We start from the raw sequence: 20123 nt of genomic DNA, 5'->3' as shown, positions 1-20123 counted from the left end.
AAATGTTGATATTCTGTTCTGTGACATGATGGCGCAAATGAACTACCACAACGCTTCGTCTTATCGGACCTCGCTGCACACCTGTCAACTTGTCTGATAGTGTGTAGATTTAGCTTGTCCTGTTGTATGGTCTGTTGTGCAAGTTTAGAATTCTGAAGCCAATGAACCTTTGACGCCCAATGTTTGTAACAACATTAAACCCACAAATTTCCGGAATTGAAAATCTAATGCACAACTTTGGAAATGTCAATGCACTGTTCGTGTCAAAAGTTTATGAGAACTTTATACCCATAAAGTTTCAGAATTGAAATCCATGTGCTCTGTGGATTCAGTGGCCTCCGCGAGATGCCACGACAAGCCCGCTCATCATTGAAATGCCCTTGAAACTTTGTGCTTGGATAGGGTTGCCTGCTTGCCTGCATTATACGACTCCAGGTGCATGGGTGTTGCCACGAAATCCAGCTAGAGTTCGCAATGTTCATGCTGAAATGTCTTTTTGAGCATGAAAAAGAGATGCTAGACAAAATCCAGAATGATTTCTGCTGCCAGGGGTTGTTTTGGTCGGCGGTGTATGACAGCATGAATAAATATCGCAAGGGGGTGGGGGTGGGAGACCCCCCTCCTCGGGCAGGCTGTTGTAACGCGCTGTATGCCGGGGCAGTGTACAGGAACGTACGTCGGACATAACAGAGAGCATAGATGAAGTAGAAAGCTTGGATAACCCACCGTGGTTGCCTAGCGGCCATGGTGTTGAGCTGCTCAGCATGAGGTCCCAGGATCAAATCCCGGCCACGGCGGCCGCATTTTGGTGGGGGCGAAATGCGAAAACACCCGTGTTTTAGGTTTAGGTGCACGTTAAAGAACTTCCAGAGTCCCCCACTATGGCGTGCCTCATAATCAGATCGTGGTTTTGGCACGTAAAACCCCATAATTTAATTTTTAATTTTAAAGGTTGGATATAGTGAAGTATAAAAAGGTTTGGGTATAGTGAAGGAATTGCACCATACGTAGTAAAGCATTTGCAAACTTTTGGGCAAATTTCTCACAGTATTAAAACAAACCGCATTCTGGCAGTTCCATTGAAAAAGTAATTTACAATAATGTAACTATCACTGATCCGCCTAGTGTTGCTTGTGCGTTCAGTAATCACTTTTATTAAAATTATAATAGTACCCATGCTCCTTCTGTTTATCATATGAGTTGATGCAACCAATCTTTCTTTTTGTTTCCTGTAACAGCTGAAGAAGTCCTTACTGATATTTACAACTTAAAGAACATAAGTCCTGGTCTTGATGGAATTTCCGCATTTCATTTAAAGCTTGTTGCACTGACTATTTGTGATGCTCTCAGTAAAATAATTAACCTCATGTTAAAATCCGGTATATTTCCTAGAAGTCTAAAAGAAAGGTAAAGTAATTCTTCCTGTTCATAAAAAGGGTGACAAAGCTCAAGTCGGAAACTATCGTCCTATATGTATTTTACCTTCAATTAGCAAAGTTGTAGAAAAATTAATACTTAGTCGTATTAACAGCTACCTTAACAAATTTAGCTTGCAGAAACCCTGTCAGTTCGGTTCTCGATCAGGAAATTCGACTAACTTGCCTTTGCTAACATTAACTGGTTATATTCGACATTCACTTGATCTCGGATACTTTGTTGGCTCGGTCTTTTTAGACTTCACTAAAGCCATTGATACAATAAACCACAAAGATTTATTTACTATACAGGAGTCTATTGAAACTTCTGGTCCAGCTCTTAATATATTAAAAAGTTATCTATTTAATCGTGAATTAACAGTTTACACAGACTGTGCTTTCTCTGAAAGCAAAATTATTAACCAAGGAGTGCCTCAGGGTTCGATTTTAGGTACACTATTATTTTCCATTTATATAGATGACTTACCTGACTTCCTTAATTGTATCCTACCCATATTATATGCAGACGATACGACTGTTGCCCTCTCGGATAAATTATTACTTTTGCTAACTTTGAAACTAAACAGTGATCAGTGAAAAATGACTGAATTGTGTAATGCCAATTTTCTAATTATAAACCCTACAAAAATGCAATTCATGTTATTTAAGTCATTACAGAGACATTTACCTTGCTCTCCGACCATAACTCTCAATGGGCATGACATTCCTGCCTCCACTTGTGCTTCTTTCCTCAGCATCAAATTCCCACCTTAAGTTTACTAACCACATAGCACTCATAAAACAAAAAACAGCATTTGGCATTAGAGCACTACTAAAATCACGTGCATTTTTTTCCAGAGAAGTATTATTATCGTTATACTTTGCTTTCATTCAGAGTCATATCATTTATGGTATCGCTTCTTGGGGTAATACTTATCATTTTCATCTTTCCTCTATTGAGCATATTCAAAATCAGGCTATCCGCATTATAACGCGAAGCCATTTTCTTCTCTAACGCCCCTTCTCAACTATGTACAAACCACATTCTTCAAGTTACTGATTTGTTTAACTATCATTTAGCGATATTATTTTTCAGATTACTAACTGAACAAGTTTCTTACAACTTTGTTAGTTCTGATCTCCTTCGTAATCCTAATAACACAATATTTGCAGCACACAGAAATTTCCTGTTGCCTTTGTCATACTAATTACGGAAAGATGGCTTCCTCTTTTTGCATGCTTAAACTTAGCAACAGTCTTCCATATTCCATCAAGTTGTCATCTACCTTGTACTCATTCAAATACAAACTCAAGAATTATTTGTTGCCTGATTAATTTCCTATGTGTTTTTGCTAATTAGAAGCTGCATAATTACCATTGACTGTGCATCTTTCCTCGTCCTTTTGTCTTTTACACGTGTCATCACTCAGTTTCTTGGTTATATTTTGCTTATTTTATATTTTGTTTCTCTGCTCCGTATTTTCTTTATTCATTTATATAACTTCTAATCCAAGGGTCCCAGTGCAGTCTCTGACTTTGGACCCTTGTCTGTATACCATTTCTTGTAACAAATTGTGATGAACGAATAAAAAACTGAACCTGAAACCCCTTGGACTTCTGGAAGGTGTGAGAACCTTTATGCAGCATTGCTGACTTTGGCTGCAAGTTGCCTGAATCGGCATACATCTGCAAAGGTTTTTTACATAATACTTCGTGTATAGCAACAGTTTGAAGCACTTTGAAGATTTGATTTCATATTCATCAGTGCTTATCGAAGTATATTGTGATTGCAGTTGGGACGAGTGGGTTCCTGAAAGCCGTGTACTCAAGTTCAATGATGTTAATCTCCAAAAGCAAAAGGAACTCGAGAAGGCGCACCTGTGAGCATTGCTTTCTTTTTGTTATGCTACATCATGTGGTATTACATGCAATGAGCATGTTTTGCAGCATGTGCATCGTGTTTCATGCAGCTTCTGCATATCTTGCTGTTTGCCTCCAAGTGCCTAAGCATATTTGTTGCTTTTGGCTTCAATTTAAGCCATGTGTAAAAGGCACATTAGTAGCTGCCACACACAGTGCTTTTGATATTGATTTTTCTTGGTTATGTAGCTATTCTAATACATGCACCTGGCTGCTGTGCATCCCTTGAGATCATTCTGCCTGTGCTGCATAATGCGTACAGTTGTACGTTTATCACACTATAGTGCATTGCAAGAGCTAAAATTTCAGGGGGATTTTTAGTGGCAGCAAAACTTAATACAGGCAGTTATGGAAAAAAAAGATCACATTATGCAGATTCACCACATGTGAATATATGCCCTAGAATACCACAGATCACTTCTCATGGGACGGCTACTTGAATCATTGTTTATTGATTTTAACAAACTTTATAGCGGATAAAGGGCAGAAGAGTACTTCTCTTGTCTCCTTTTTGACCTTTGTCTGCTGTTAAACTCAATTCAAAGGACATAGAAACCAGAAGACGTATTACATAAATGTGGGCAGGGTTTCAACAATGTTTTGTTAGGGAAGTTGTTCAGTCAGGTACATGTTCACAGGGGTCTTACTCTGCATAAAAAGAGGCTCTAAACAATGATAGAGAAACTCTGTCATAAATCATGTAAAAACTGATCACAAGGAGATATTGGTGTGCGGTGAAGGTAACAGATTATACATGTAAAAATATTGTGCAATGAGCAACCGAAAACATCAAGGCACAAAAAATGTGTTTACAGGAAGGAATTGTAGCAAGGGCAACCTAAGTAATTTCTTGAAAGACCTCAGGGGTATTCACTGGTTCCAAAAAAGGAAATCCAGTAAAAATTAGGATTGATTAGCAGCATTTTCCTGTAACATATCATTTATTGTTATTATAGATTGAATGACATGCAGTGTTGCTAAGTAGAATAAGACTTGTCAAAGTTGTAACTGTATAGTTAAAAGCGTACTTTTTTGTTTTACAAAACTGTAAAGCCAATAATTTCTTGTAAAAGATAATGAATGTATGTTATAAACTTTTAGATTGTACCATGTGGTTTCTGTGTAGAAAAGGCGTTTGTCTAAGCTGAGTAAAGTTGCTTTGCCAGCACATCATATTAATACCTTGTGATAAAATTATGCCAACTGATATTGTTGGTCCAATACTTGCAGCAAATAATGCACGTTGCATCAGTACGTATTCATACCTGCCAACTCTCCCAAATTTTCCATAAGGTTTACAAATTTTGGCTCATCTTACAATACTACAAAAGTTGCATGAAGCTTTATGAAGTATTCTGTTTGCGAAACAGTTTCGCTCACCAGTCTGTTATCATACCCTCGGAAGTCTTCTGGTGTGGAAATGACACCAGAGGGGTACTTGCTTCAAGAAAGCTTTATTCATACAAGTTCTTATAGCAGGTAAAATTGGCAACAGCCAAATCACTAGAAAAAAAATTGTGATATAAAAACAGTGTTGCTTGTCAGTCTCTGCTGATTCACATTTGCTGCTGCTTGTGTGCAGTGTCTAAATTCATCGTCAATAAAGCGCTTATGTATCCCACAGAAGGTGCACACTCAAGGCTACCTTCCAAAAAAAAAAAAATTGCACTGCAGGGTTCTACAATCCTGCATGTCTACAGGATGTGGGATTATTACAAATTTTTGTGTTCACAGGTTGGCAGTTATGCTTATGTCCTGTTGGCTCAGCAGCTTGTGTTTTAAAGTGCATTGAAAGTCAAATGATCGAACTAAATTATATCTAAAATAATGTGAGTGCCTTGTTTCACTTGCTTTTTGCTTTGCTTGCATGTATTGTCATCTGTACAAACCTTTAATCTTTGGCTGTGATTGAGTTCACTTGCGCCTTACCTGCACAAACTGTGGCACATCGCATTCGAGGTTTATTTTCTAGATGAACTCATCTACAAAGAACTAGCATGTTTAGGATGTATCATGGCAGTTTTACTTAAAAAACATTCGTTTTGGCTAGTGTCATTAGACTTCTTGTAATTATGCTTTTGTAAGCAGTGTATTTTCACTGTTCGGATGCAGCATTGCTTGAGTATGTACATCTGCCTACAGAAGATTTTGGTATGTGGAAGCTGCGAAAAACTTCTAAATCTTTGCTGCTTAAAGGGGCCCTGAACCATACTTTATCGAAGTGGACAAATGCATTTGAAGTTAAAGTGTTTTGAAACACTTTGCTGCAAAGAGTACTTCAATTAATTGAGCAGAGGTGGAGTTATTGGCAATAAAACATGCCATTCGCAGTCCTTCTGTTCCTTCTTCAATGACTTACACTGTGAAAGCTACGGCACAGCGGGGTGTGCCCACAATGCTTCGCCTACTGAATGTCACCATGGCGTGCAGTTCATGTTTGATTTTTGATGTTCATGTAGATGCCACTACTTCTGATTCTGGCACCTACAATGCATCAAACGGGGTTGTCCTCAGCGAGTTGCAGTGCGCTTACCCAGCGGACTCGTCGTGCCACCCCACGGTGTCCGCACAGCGTTTGCTTTGTGCACGTCAGTCTGAGTGTGCGCTCATGCTCATACGCTCCTGTCTGGCTGTGTTATGGACAGGCTTTGTCTTTCACCAGCTTGACTGACAGATAGCAGCCACATTCAACTTGCACATTTTGAAGGCTATCAATAGCTCAATACGAAGCGAAGATTGCCAAAGCGTCTAATCAGGAGTGGCCAGAAGTGAGCGCACTCTGGCAAGCATGCATGTGGTTTGACCTAAGTTTCACAGGGTTTGAGGCTAGTTGAGTGTTCAAAACTAGTTGAAATTAGTGAGACCCGACGGCTACGACACCAATGAGCAGGGTGGCCAACGTTTAATTCATTTGCAGGCAGCTGCGGCCAAGTGTGACTAGATGACGGTCTGCTTCTTCTGGAAATACATAATTGTTATCGAAATTTAAAAGCAGATTTTCGCTTACTTCTGCCCATTTATTAAACTGCGTCAGTAAATATACACAGTAACAGTAGCAAGAAGTGTACTGATCCCAACACTCTTTTTGATTGATATCAGCTATTGGCCAATAGCTGCTGCGTATGGGAATCTGCTATATTGCAAAATAAAGTGTCCAGAAAAGAGTCAGGAGCAGGCTTTTGTTGAAAAGAGGGCATTTGAGAGAAAGGTGACTTCGCACTCCACTTGCGAGCTCCATGAGCCACACACAATTGCAAAATTTGGCGAGATGTTCATAACAGTGTGCATGCAATGCGCATTATTTGCTGCAACACAGTTTTGGACCAACATTATTACTTGGCATAATATTTGCAGGCTTTGTTTTTTCAACAAACCTGAGGAGTGGTTCAGGACCTCTTTAATATGCATTGTGATGGAATAGAGGGATGCAGTGTGGCTTCCCACTATACAATTGTAGAATGTGATGCTTAATTGCAAGCTGTGTGCCTAGAACGAGAACTACTTGAACTTTTCCATGGTTTCCATATCCTAAAAGCTTCTGGTCATTTGCACAGTCAAAGACTTTATAAAATGGAACATGCCAACTGTTGCCATTTCTCATCACAGTTTTCTGGTGATCACTTGTGAGCAAAATGAAATCACAAATCTTCTTTTTTCTTCTTTCTTTTTTTTTGCCACTTATAGGCTGCATATGCAGTCATTGTGAGATCAGCCACCTTCCAGCACATGCACTTACGTGGATTTGCCAAGTAGCATATGTTACTTAAACAGTTCCCCTGATGGCTTATTATTTCCCAGCTGATCAGGCACGTCATGTCTGATGACCGGTCACTGCAGGAGCACACCATGATAATCTTGATCATGTATGACAGTGATTGTTGTCAGGTTGTGCTGTTGGTATGAGCAGTGGAAGGTATGAGCAGTGGAAGTTTCTTGCATTCCTTTCTATAAAGTGTGTGACTGTGCAAACTAGTTGGTGGGCTTTGCAAGTAGTACTTTCCTGTCCTACAGCACTGCTTCATAGCAAACTGTCACTGTATTGTGGCAAGTCATCCATGGCGCACTGCACTACAGCTTACTGATGACAGCTGCTTAGTCTAGTGCTAAAAACAAACTTCAAATTCTGCAGTTTTACACCTGCACATACTATATTAGGAGCCAGAAAATACTTGCAGAAATTGTGCAAGTGCCTTTAATGACACGCATGAGACTCGAGCTTTGCCCAGAGAGCATACCTTCGCACAGTTACATGAAAAAAGAAAAATAATTCAATATGTTTTATCCAGGTACATACCTGCATTGACATATGTCCTTTCATGCTCATGACTAGGTAATGTGTGTGAACGAGTGTACCAGGGATGGAAATGCTGCACCAATTGTGCCATCTTGCACCAAACCATTGAGCTGCGCCAACCTGCACCAAAACACTAATTTCGAATGAAATTGCCAAATTTTAGCAGGATGTGCGTGTTCAGTAGCAACCACGCAACCATGGGCGCTAGCACTTAGCCCTGCAAGCCAAGCCAAGCCATGCAATCTGTTTCAGTGTCGGTGTCTTTGTAAGCGTTGGTGTTTTAAAAAATGTTTACTCCGGCTTCACAAACCAAATTAACAACAAAACGGTATAGACGTTTCACCACTTATGCAGGTGGCATTTTCAGTATACACTTGACACAAATGAGGAGAGGTCAAGTCTGCTCACCCCACGCATTGTGGGTGTGTTTAGTGGCATAATTGTAACTAGGCCACAAGAAGATTAGAACCATTTCGTGCTATACAGTGCATTACGAATGTTTTATAAAAGTGTTACACGTTTGCATATATGCGGACCAGCCAAAGATGATTTGAACTGATGCTCATTTCATGGGTCACTCTGGAAGAAAAGCTGCTCTGAATGAATAAGGTCGTACAGTCGGCTCAGAGTGTATCTCATCAGTTTTATTGTAAATTTAGCACTCAGTTTGGCGCTGTATTGGTGCATTTGCGTCGATTAATGGGCGAACACCATGCGTATGACGTTCTAAGTCTATTTTGCACTTGCACCACGTCTGGTTACCGGAATGATTGTGCAGCACACCAACAAACGACCTGCTTGCTTTGATTAACTTCTTGGTGTTAAATATCCAATGGCAACCACAGTTGTCATTCAAATGTGCGCTCAGGCTACAAAACTCTCTGCCCGGCCGCACCACACAAAATCAGGCTCTTGTCGCCACAGAACGCAAGCCAATGATGTAATGTTTTCTATTTAGTCAAGCTTAGCGGCCTAATTGGGGTCATAATTAAACATTCATCAAAACCACAAACCTCCAAAATTGTGTTTGCGACAATGATGTTCATGACGCAACTTGCGCAGATCGAGTACGAAAAATTTAATAAACCATTGTTTGGCGTATGAATTATTGGTTGCCGTTTTACACTGGCTTTATGACGCCTGTGGTGGAACCGCGAATAGGCCTGAATAATCGAGCGTATTAAAAATATTGGTAGACGATACAGACCGGAAAGCCAGTGAACATTTTTATCCCTTTATTGTGTTGAAAAAATATCTTGTCAGTTTTTCTTGGCAAGCGATGTGAACTATTTCCAAAAATGCAAATACCATTACGTCAACTTCAAATTTATTCTGTGGTATTCTACTATCTTAACTGAAGGGCACGAAGAACTTAAAATTACCCAAGGGCACTATGTGAACGGCGTTCACTGCACATTGATGAGTGTTGTTCATGGTGGCCACCATGAATATTTCTCATTCGTTATGCATGAATATGTATAATTAACTAAATTTGTAAATTTATGTAATCAATGAGATGTCATTTAAAAAGTTGTGGACGACATTGAGAAATGATCAGTAACACCATTTAAAACAACCTGGGATTCGTGAAGACTTTTTTTTTAATGAGAAAGAAAGCCGTGAAATAAACAAAAACTAAAAACAAGAAAAAAACCTGCTGTGGCCATGGCAGTGTTTTTGCGCACCAAAGATAGCATCACTCTTTAAGCAAACCTCGTCAAGTAGGTGCACTGGGAATGCGCAGCCGCACTTCTTTCTCGCTGGGTCAGCAGTTCTGGCGCACATCTTCAGTCCCTATAAAATGCATAGTACCGCGATCTTGTTACAGTTTGCTTTCCAAACTGTTACAAGACCGTGGCTCAGGTTTGCACTTTCCTAATATACACAATGCGCTGATGACGACGTTTACGTCTGAGACCACTTAGCTACACCTGCATTTATGGCAATATACAGGCTTTTAATTTTTCAGCTTTGCCCCAAGCGATCTGTTTATGGAACGGTCTTCCAGACAACATCGCTTGCCAATTGAAACACAGTGCATTTTGCAATCTTCCAATCGATCAGTATGCTGTTTCAACCGTATAACATGTCTTGCCTTCTTCTGTTTGCTTTCCTAGATTTCTCTACAAGCTAATAAAAGAATTATTGATCCTAATTTTTTTTTTACTGTATTTATTGCTGTATGCAGGCAAAACGTTTATAATGTTATGTTATTGTGTGTGCTGTTCTTAATGTTATTGCACTTGATATTGTATTTGCTGATATCGTATTAATGTTCCATACTGCTGTGTTGCATGAATCATTCTTTCATTGTACCGATGCTTTCTTTTCCATCCTAATTCCTTATGAATATGTTAAGCTAGTTCCCCCTTGAACAATGCCTTCTCAAAGGCCTGTAAGGTACTTCTAAATAAATAAATATTACTGGTATGAAGACGTCACCTGGATATTTTTTTTTTGAAATTTGTAGGATTTTTAAAATTATTTATTTATGTGTTTATGTATTTATTTTATTTTTTTGCGCTGGTAGAAAGGACTGCACAAGACTAGGGTCGCTATATACACTTTTATTGGTAATTTTTCAGTGTATTCCACAACCTTTGCATTGACACCTTCTTGAATAAGGAAGATAACAAATGTTAGTTTATCAAATGTTAATTCATTAAATTTAAATATTACTTGCTTGTTCACAATGAAAAAAGAACCTACTAGCATTAACACAAGCCTGTAACATATAGAGTGGGCGCTGTTCATGGAAAGCCTTCGGTTATTTTTATTGGCCACATTTATTAGGCACATCTGGTATGTAATGTAATGGTGGTTTCAGAGAAACCTGTATGGTTTTCTTTTGTAGCTTCATGCTACAGTCAGGCGGATGACAATTTTTCCCTGTAATGAATTTCGCTTGCCTTGCGGGCTTCCGCAGAACTGATCTGCCATAACCTAATAGTTTTCTGCAAAGTCAAACAAGGAACACCTTTTCTTCATATGCCTGTGTTTCACTTATGTTGACATTTACCAAGCTGTTCCAAGACTCGTATTCACTGCTCCAAAATGGACAATTGATGCTCCAAACTTGCTCCAGAGTGCGAAATTTGCTGTTCCCATAGCTGCTTCAAAGCTTCCTTGGCCGCTTCCACCCCTGGAGTGTACTCATAAGGGAGTGTACCTGTAGCCTTACAGCAGCACCCATAACCACAGCTCTGACTCATGAGTATTCATTCACCTTCACGCTTGTGTTCATGGCGTAGTAACAATTGTGATAAAATCACTTTAAGTCGATGTGCTGAGTTTAGCCACAAAGTAACATATACGTAAAAAACTAAGTAGGGCTTGTTTTGAGATATCAAGTGCATAGAGAACTCATGTCAGCTGTTCTTGCAAAGCCATGTTGAGAATGCTATGAAATGCTTCCTTGACATATTAATGCTAGTGCCCTTGTGTACAAGAGATTTCTTGTGAAGTGTATTTCTGCTCTCATTCTGGCAACATGTTCAAGGTAGAGAGGAAGCTGTGTGCAGCCATTAAAAAATGCCATAACTGATAAATGTCAGGGCTACATTTCAAAGAAATTGTAACATCTTGCGTGTGGTTAGTGGACACCTAACAGAATTATTGCTAGGATTTACAGCTTACTTATAAAGTAGAATCTTCTTTGTTGTTGCAGGTTAACAAAGTTTCAGTCGACTCATTGATTTCAGTATCTTAAAGTTATGCAGGGAAATTGCACCAGAGAGCTCTGGATTAACCTTTACGATGTTATGTACACTAAGAGGACGCTGGTTGGACTGAACAGCCTTTAATTTTCTATTGGCTGGTTTCCTCTACTTGCAATGGATTTCGTTGCTTTTGCTTTCACCAACACCACTTATGTTCCCATGATGTGTATGCATCAGTGCATTCATTTCCATGGAACACCACATAGCTGGCAAGCTGGGTTACCAAAAACAAACAAGAGGAAGAGGGGTTGAGTGGAAGGCAGGGACATTAACTATGGTTTGCTGTCCCAATTGGTAAACGATTGATAGTGTTTAACATTCATGAGCAGCACTTTGATTATGAGTCATTGTAGCAGATGGCTTCAGGCTATTTTTGACAACGTGGAGTTCTTTAACACGCACTTAATTCTGTGTACACAATTTTTATTTTTTGCGTTCCATCTCCATTAAAATGTGCTGCCTTGACCAGAAATCTATGTTACGATCTTGTGCTGAGCATGAATATCAGTAACTGACAGTGGATGTCAGATTGCTTAAAGGGACGCCAAAGGCAACTATTAAGTCAAGCTAAAGTGATTGATTAATACTCGAGACCATCTAAAGCATCGATATTATCATGAACAGAGCTTTAGTGATAGAGAAATTGAGGTAAGTGCAGACTCTGCTGGGACATTTGAGACTCTAGTGGGACATTCAAGTATCAGCCCAATGATATAGCACTTCCTCATAATTCAGTCACTAGTACTCAGCCACTGATAGTAAAAAGATCATCAGATTGCATTATGAGACGAAAAAGAATGCTACTTGTCTACTTCTATTCATTTCTTAGAAAAAAACATGTTGATACTACCCTTGATGACAATGTGGCTGGTTGAAAGGTTTCGCTTTCTCTCGACTGTGTGCCATTTGCGCTTTTGCGTTTCAGTAGTTTCATTATTGTGTAGTTCTGAGATTTTGTTGGCTCACAAAAGTTGCACTAACTCATTTCTGGCCACACTTTTGCATTTTCCACAAGAAACCGTAGCGCCGGCCGTTGGATGCCGTTTTACTTACCGACGGCAGTAAAGGACAATGATGGCATATATGTCAGCGCGCCACTTGGGGGCTGGCAAATCGAATTGTGCTAGAGGTATGCGGACCCTTCAGACGCTATTTTCACTTAAATTAAATATTTTCTTGGTGTGAAACAAGTGCTGCAAGGTTTATAGAATGATATTTTAGCAGTTGACATTGACTTGGTACTTGCCTTTAGTGTCCCATTAAGCCCAGAGTAAATTTTTTCCCCCTATACACCATATCAGAATAGAAAAAAGAATTTTTTTTATAAATTGGTTAGGAAATGGAATTAATTGTCACTAGGTTCTTGAACATTGCTGCCGAATGTGTCAATTCAGTAACTGGTGCTTAGTTTTTTTGTGCAACGAAGTTCAACTATGGTGAGTGGTAACTAAGGTTTGGCTTAACTTCAGTTAGCATTCCTTTGCAACTAACATTTTAATAAGTGGCTCACTTTGGCTCCTGTGCATTTTCTTTTATGATTGCTTAGCAAGTATGCAAGTGAAAACCTTGCAAGTACAAACTTACTAAGAGTATTGCAGACACCTGCGCAGCCATTCCAGCTCGCTGTCATCACTAAGCTGAAAGGTGTCTTGTGGTACATTGTGTGGCCCCTTTTTTTTTCTTTTTTGCTTTTGGGGCTCTCTCTCACCCCCTCAGTGTGTTTGTGTCTGTGTGTTTTTGTTTCTTGGGTGGCTCAGGTCCTCCGCCTCTCACTCGCACTCTGCTTTGTAAGTACCACCCTCCCCCTCACTCCATGTGCAGTTACCCTTGCTGCCTGGCTGTCCACTTTGCCTTGCTATATAGTCTGCTGCCTGGACACCAGTACAAGCTCCAAATTTCATACTTCAATGCTAGACATATTTAGCACAGCGGAGACGTACTAGCATAGACACATGCTAGAAGGCACAGATGCGAGGAGGAGCGCTGGTGGTGCCATCTTGTGGTGCTGCATTCGACTTGCCTGCTGGTGTAGTGTTTCTGGCAGTTGCATAATCATCCTTAAGCACAAACAAGGCAGTGGTTGGAGACTAAGTGATTAAAAATAGTCGAGTGAGGGATGTCTCAATGAGCTGAAGCTAATGTTGCAGCAAGGGGATTTGTCTTACTGTGATTTAAGACAAGTTCCCTTAACAAAATGTTGTCACCAGCCTTATATAACCACTGCTAACTTTGCTGAAGTAATTTTCATATAATATTTCCGCTACATTGTGTTGTTTGTAGGGTGTCACAAGAGATCGCCACCAGTACTGTTGTTATCGGAGACGTCCTCTGCTAATCTACTATGCGTCTACTCTAGTAGGCCTGCGCTGTGTTAAAACTCAATAAAAGCTTGTGTAGCAGTGGCCATAATCAGAACCAGGAGATACTAAGAACGACATGCTGCTTTTCTTGTCTCTTGCCTTGTGTGTCTGTGTGAACTTCGTCACGTTTTGCACTGCTTGCAGTAGAGGCAGCTATAGGAAGTCCACATTTCGTGGGGGCAGTGACAGTGCAGTGTGTTTCTATTGCAAGAAAGGTACACACCACTCAAGCTTGTCTGTAGTTCAGTTGCACTTTTTTATAACACAGATATAGCGAATTTTCATGTGCTGCAAAATTGATCTCAAGCGTTGTCACTCATGCTGTAATCCTGCAACAACCCCGAGGATATAGCATGCTCTGTTTATGTGTAGTATTAGTTGTGACAGAGGCATTATTCCATTGTGCTCATCAGTGGCGAAATTGTTTTGCTAGTTGTGCATGTGCTTATCTAAAGGCGATAGCAAATGAATGGCACTGTTCCTCCTGAGTACTGTGAACTTACTAAAACGATAAATTGCTTCTTCTGGTGCCTGTTTTCTCAGTAAATTGAATTGTGGGTTGGTTTAAAAATCATTCCTCATATTGTAAATTAGAATTTATATATTTTGCATTACATTATTCAGAGTAGAGTTAGCAGGGTGTCTGCCAACAGGGAAAACTGGGAAAACCGGGAATTCTCAGTGATTTTGAGTAGTATGGAAAAAGTCAGGGAAAACTCGGGGAATTTATGCCTCTATTAGGGAAAGTTAGCTGTAATTTTATTGAAAGGGTCGAAAGTTGTGGTAATGCTGGCTTCAGTAACAGACAGGAATCGTAATGAATCGTCTTTGACGCCCTGTCGTCGGCTGGAGGAGTTGCCAGTGTACAGTCAATGACCGACTTTCTGGATTTTCGATAATTTGGACGACTTCGCGGCACCACCACGTACCCCCATAGGGTCAATTTCGGACGCAAGAACTCTTGCCGTCCAATTTTCCGGACGTTTTGCCATGACCGCAGGTCCAAAACGGCATTAATCAAAGCCACCACTGCTGCCATTTTGATTACCTCGCTGCCTCGAACCAGCACTCTCGCACACAGATCCGCTGGCAGCTGTAGCCACCACTGCGGCAACGCTAGGCCTTGCTGCTTCGACGTTCGCTATGAAGCTTCTTGCCGTTCAGTGCCGTGTCTTTTATTGAAAGAATTCGCTGCTGTCAGCAATGGCACAGACTCCGCCTTTGTGGTCCTCGCGATTAGCTTAGAAGCTTGGAAAGCATGGTGCGTTGCATAATGCTGGTTCCCGAAAGTCAGCTTCGCCTCTGTACAGAAATGTTACTGGGTGAAGCATACTCAAAAGTATTACAGTGACGCATAAGAAGCGTGGGAAGGGGCTGTTGTCCCGGGACACAGTATGTATTCCTTAATTATACATGCGTGCACCGGTATTTCCTGTCACTGTATGAGCACCAATATGCCTAATATGTGTACCGACAGGCCTGCAGTGCCTGTGGCGGATTGAGCTCTTTAGGGCGGTAAATGACATGCATTTATTTTTTCCAACCGGCCGATTTTTCGCAAATTTTTTGTGGCCTCTAGGGAGTTCGAAAAATCGGACGTGGACTGTGCAACTGACCAAGAAGATGCTTCAAATGGTCCGCGGGGCGAACGAGTGGCAGAAGGTGGACAAGAACAGAAAGGACCTACGCATTGGGGAATGAACGGGAAAGGAAGCATGCTGCTGCCGTTTTGAGCTCAAAAAACAAAGTGTTGGCTGATGCTGAGATGCAGGTGTCCGTCATCCAAACCAAAATAAACTCTTTAAAGCAGTGAAACACAACACTGAGGCATTGTGTGCGGGCTGAGAGTATGTCAGGACAGTTGAGGTTGACTTACGAGCTGTTGAGAGAGAATCTCAATTGTGACAAAGTTTGGGCCCCATACCACTAAGCTTGCTATCAGTTGATAGAAATAGCTCATATTCGAAAATATTTTGCTTCTGTATGCATCTCCTTTTTATTTGTATTTGAGAATGTGCGACTCGATTTGCAATTTTTTTCGAGGACATTTTATTTGCTGTGCATTTTACTAAACCCTCCCTTCTATTTTTTTGAATAGCATAAACACTACTCTTAGTATTCAAATTGCATTAAGTCGTTTTTTTTTTTAAATTTTTCATATGCTTACTAGAGGGTGACAGCATTGGGCGATATGGTTTCAGCCCGTCTTGACATAAAACATAGTTCTGCATCACTCGGGGAATCTTGCAAAGGAACTCAGAGAAAACCTGGAAAACTTGGGGAATTTGGAAATGTCAACTTGGTAGACACCCTGGTTAGATGTGAAATTGATTGGGCTTAGGTTTTCTTGTATCATGTTGTACTTTGGCATTTTCTCTTCTTTAGTGCTTTAGCACTGTTTGTGTGGGCTTCATCGCAGTTATTTGGGCCAATTTCATAGGTTTTTAAGGAATAGTGCATACTTCTGAGACATTTTTTTCTAGGAGGGCTAAATTGTTGTGATAATGTTCGACTACATTGCCTATTGCAATTTGGCATATGTACTTAGTTGCAACTGGGCACAATTGTTTTGCAGTCAAGCTTGATGGAACTGTAAGTTTACTTTCAGTAAGACTACTGCTATGCATTGCTCGTATTTAAAGCTGATGACATTTAGAGCTTGTATTGGTAGACACCAGCAACCAATTGCTCAAATTAAAGTGCATGCTCTAAGATTGTGCATGGTGTTTTCCCACTGCTTGTAGCATGGGAAGAGAAAAGTGTGCATGTCAAACTGAATTAAATGCTTAAACAGCGCATTGAGAAATCGTAAAATCTCACTGAAGATTAGCCTCTGTCTGCTGGTCATGGTAACGTTACTTGCTCTTGTCAAATATTTGCCAACGGAATTTAGTCTCTGCTTTCTTTTAAAGAACTAGATGCCAAAATTGAAAGGCCTTATTGTGTCTGCAAAAGGCATATTAAATTAGTATCAAAATTAAAAGCATATCATATTTAAGGATGGTGTAGTAGTAAGTACAATGGTGGACATTTCAAATATGAACACCTGCCGTGGTAGCTAAATGGCATGTCATTGTGCTTCTCAGTACAGGTATGTGGGTTCGATCTCTGCTGAGGCGGCCGTATTTCAGTGAGGGCAAAAAGCAAAGAATGATCATGTACCGTGCTTCGGGAGCACATTAAAGAACTTCAGGTGGTCACAATTAATCTGGAGTTCGCACACCTCATATCAGATTAAGGTTTTGGCATGTAAAACCTAATTTATTTTAAGTTTTTAAGGTATGAACAAGTTTGCTCTACTAGATAGAGATAACAAATAACTACTTTAAACTGTATTTATTCCCAATTCAAAATGTCAAAATGGTTCGGGCCTTGCCCATATCTGTGTATATGGGAGGGACCTGAGCCATTTTAACCTATCGCAGAGGGCTGAGTGAATTTACAATAAAAATAGATTGAAATAGTTTTACATCATCCCAGCCCTAGATTGCATTTATTTAGTTTTCATTTTCACTAGTTCAAGTAATGTCAGCTTGTTTTCACCTTGTATGCGTACTGCAATCCCTGTGCCATATCTGGCAACTATATAAGTAGCAATTCGAGATCATGCTCTCGAGTTATTACTTGCAAAAAGTGTTCTACTTTGTAATTCCTCTGCATTTTGCGAGTGCACAACTGCATTATATTCCACTTGATAATGCAGTCATGTTGTGCCTTATGTTGATCTTGTTACATTGTTTCAGCAAGCCAAATTTAAGGTGCACTGCAGCACCTGAAGCAGCACCCTCCAAGGTTGCCCTTGTGCTTCCCTCATCCTCCTCTCCCATTGCTCTTGCTGGTGCTTGTAAAGTCTAGCTCTGCAGAACTGGTGTCAAGTGGCAGTAAAGGCCAATATCTACTGCATCAAATACGCTCATTCTGGCTAACAACAGGACAATCATGATTGCTAAGACAGTGGTAACAGCTCCACAGCACATACTTCACCATGTACAAAGCATCAGAGGGAGAGTATTCTCGCGCTTATCTCGAAGCCCTGTGTTTGCTGAACCTGCTGTGGAGGTGCTTTTGTATAAGCAGCTTGTTGTTGTGAACCTTGTTTAGCATGCAAGCATTCTCTGACATGGCACAACTGCTACATAGCAAACGAGAACTTTCTAATTTTCTGAAACGAACATAGCATCTTCATGGCTGATCTCGCTAAAGTAAAGCCAGAAACAAGCTGTTACGGCCAACAAATCATGCACAGGAAGAGCAGCATTTTAATTTTGAGCATGTGATTTGCTGCTAACACTTATCTAGAAGAAATTTCCCAAGTCCTGGGCAGCACACTGTCTGCACACTTACGCTAAAATTTTTTTCAAAGACTAAAATACTGGATGCGTGAGTTGTATTTATTTATTAGTTTTCCAAGCTACAATGAAGAATTTTTTGGTTATCTGTTTCAATTTTATACAGCAGATACCCTTTGAGATAAACTTGGTTAATAAGACGTATTCTGAAATGATTAGAAGTGTTAGAAGAATGACATTTCCGAATCAAATCGAATATAAAATATTTTGTCATTTCTAAAGCAACATGGAACTGTGAAGACTACATCGAATAAATTTGGCAAAAAAAGGAAATGAGGCTTATATAAATTGATACTCGTGTGTAATAGCGTTCATGTATAGGCTGCCTGAAAGCAAGCCATTCTTTTTGAATGACTGGAAATTATTGAGCAGAAGTTAGCTGGATTTGTACCCGAAATTTCAGATATTCACACGCCCCTACTAATGAGCTAAACTGTTTGGAGACTTTTGTGTAGCTTTAATTAAAATCTGTGGTTTTGTTGAGCTAAATTTGTCATAATGTGAGGATGCTTGCAGAGCATCTTTGTTTGTCTTAAAAGCAGCCGTGCTGCACACTCATGGAGGTATTGGAGTCTAAAAGAAGCTAAAAGCTCTCAGCATTTCTTCTTCTGCAGTGCGATTAACAGTAATAGTTGTAAAGAATTGAAGGTTCATGTCTACTAGTGTGGTGCATTGTTTTTCAGAAAAGGAAAAAAAAACAAAGCTACTAAACCAAAGAAAGAGATAGACAAAGAACGCTCCTCGACTCCATCCCAAGAAAAGCCTCAGAAACAGAAAGGTGTGTGCTGGCTTTCTTCTTGTCTGTTATATACATACAAAACCTGTTTGGCTTCCCCTTGTCGATTTGTGCTGCTGATGAAATTTCCTCCACCTTGTCGATTTCTGCAGGACTAGCTTACTCATAGTTATTATTTCTGGAAGGACACTTGTCTGCCATGGTGACATATTTGTGTAATGTGTACTCTAGGAGGCTCAAAGTGGTTCTACTATCATGTCAACAGGTGGTGCAGCAGCATCGGCAGCCGCTTCCCACCAGGCAACCCCTAGTCAGGCTTCAGAGTCAGGTGGAGAAAGCCACAGAAAGAAACGGAGCCGTTTGGACCCCCATGTCGAGTCGGTAGGACTCTCCAAGCAGACTTTCTTGTTATGATTTGCCAGACTGAAAGCTTTGGCCTCAGCAAGCCAGTGAGGTCAGAGCAGTCACTCATGCATCTGACTGCTTCCAAGGTCCTGAAAGGACCCTAAACTGTACTTTAATTTTAGATCTATGTGATGTACTGCGTAATCCAAGCTCATTACAGCACCATTCTGCAGAGTTGGAGTCCTAACTTAGTTACAAAATGCAGAAAGAGAACAGATGGTTGGTGACTTAGTTTTCATCACTTATTTGAAGTGCTGTGCAATGATTGAACAACAGGCGTGATATTGGTTAGTAATGTCCTGAATTTTTGTTGAATTCAGCACAATTAATGTATTGAACGTCACCTTGTTTCATTTCACCTTTAATGAAAAGTGTTCTCATGCCATATTTTTTTCTGTGATGTCTAGAAAATTGTAACTATAAGCAAGTTCAGTGGCTTTAATCAACAGTTGATCTGTGGTCCACATACCTGTTTTTGCACTGGGCGCAGGGCAGCCACTTATGAAGTGCACATTTCGTTTTCATTATTGACACTAGACACTATGATCATTATAGACACTGAACATTATATTATAAACATATTGACACGTGTACTTGTTTGTCTTTCTCGGGTAACTGTTCAGCGCGGGATGCGCCTGTATGTATCGGTAGTTTCTCTAATGTTATTGAGGGTTCTTTCTGCTGTATGTTGTCACCGAAGCTTTTGTAATCTGATTGCATGTGCGACAGGAATTGTGTAGAGCTTTATGAAAGACACGCGGGCACCAGCAATTGGTCTGGAACCTTCAATGGCTCATATATAAAAGCTGACGCACTTGACCCCAGATTAGATTTCGACGATCGCCAACCATGTTCACCGCTATCACTTTGCTTTGAGTGTAACTTGCTTTTATGGGCACAAGTTTGCCCTATAAAAGTTTGTTTT

General features: G+C 40.2%; 1 protein-coding gene across 3 annotated transcripts in view; it reads left to right on the top strand.

The window, feature by feature from the left end:
• MRG15 (mortality factor 4-like) overlaps nt 1-20123 on the top strand; it is a 66843-nt gene that overhangs the window by 3886 nt on the left and 42834 nt on the right. The window contains exons 4-7 of one of the 3 annotated variants that reach the window (XM_050188790.3): nt 3209-3295; nt 13106-13135; nt 18741-18835; nt 19059-19174. In XM_050188790.3, the coding sequence (XP_050044747.1) occupies nt 3209-3295; nt 13106-13135; nt 18741-18835; nt 19059-19174 (328 nt within the window). The remainder of the gene's footprint in view (nt 1-3208; nt 3296-13105; nt 13136-18740; nt 18836-19058; nt 19175-20123) is intronic. The other 2 variants (XM_050188791.3, XM_055076974.2) reach the window with 2 other exon arrangements.

Source organism: Dermacentor andersoni, chromosome 2 (assembly GCF_023375885.2).
Source record: "Dermacentor andersoni chromosome 2, qqDerAnde1_hic_scaffold, whole genome shotgun sequence".
Taxonomy (NCBI): domain Eukaryota; kingdom Metazoa; phylum Arthropoda; class Arachnida; order Ixodida; family Ixodidae; genus Dermacentor; species Dermacentor andersoni.
The sequence above is the reverse complement of the archived record's forward strand: the minus strand, read 5'-3'. Positions and strand labels throughout refer to the sequence as shown.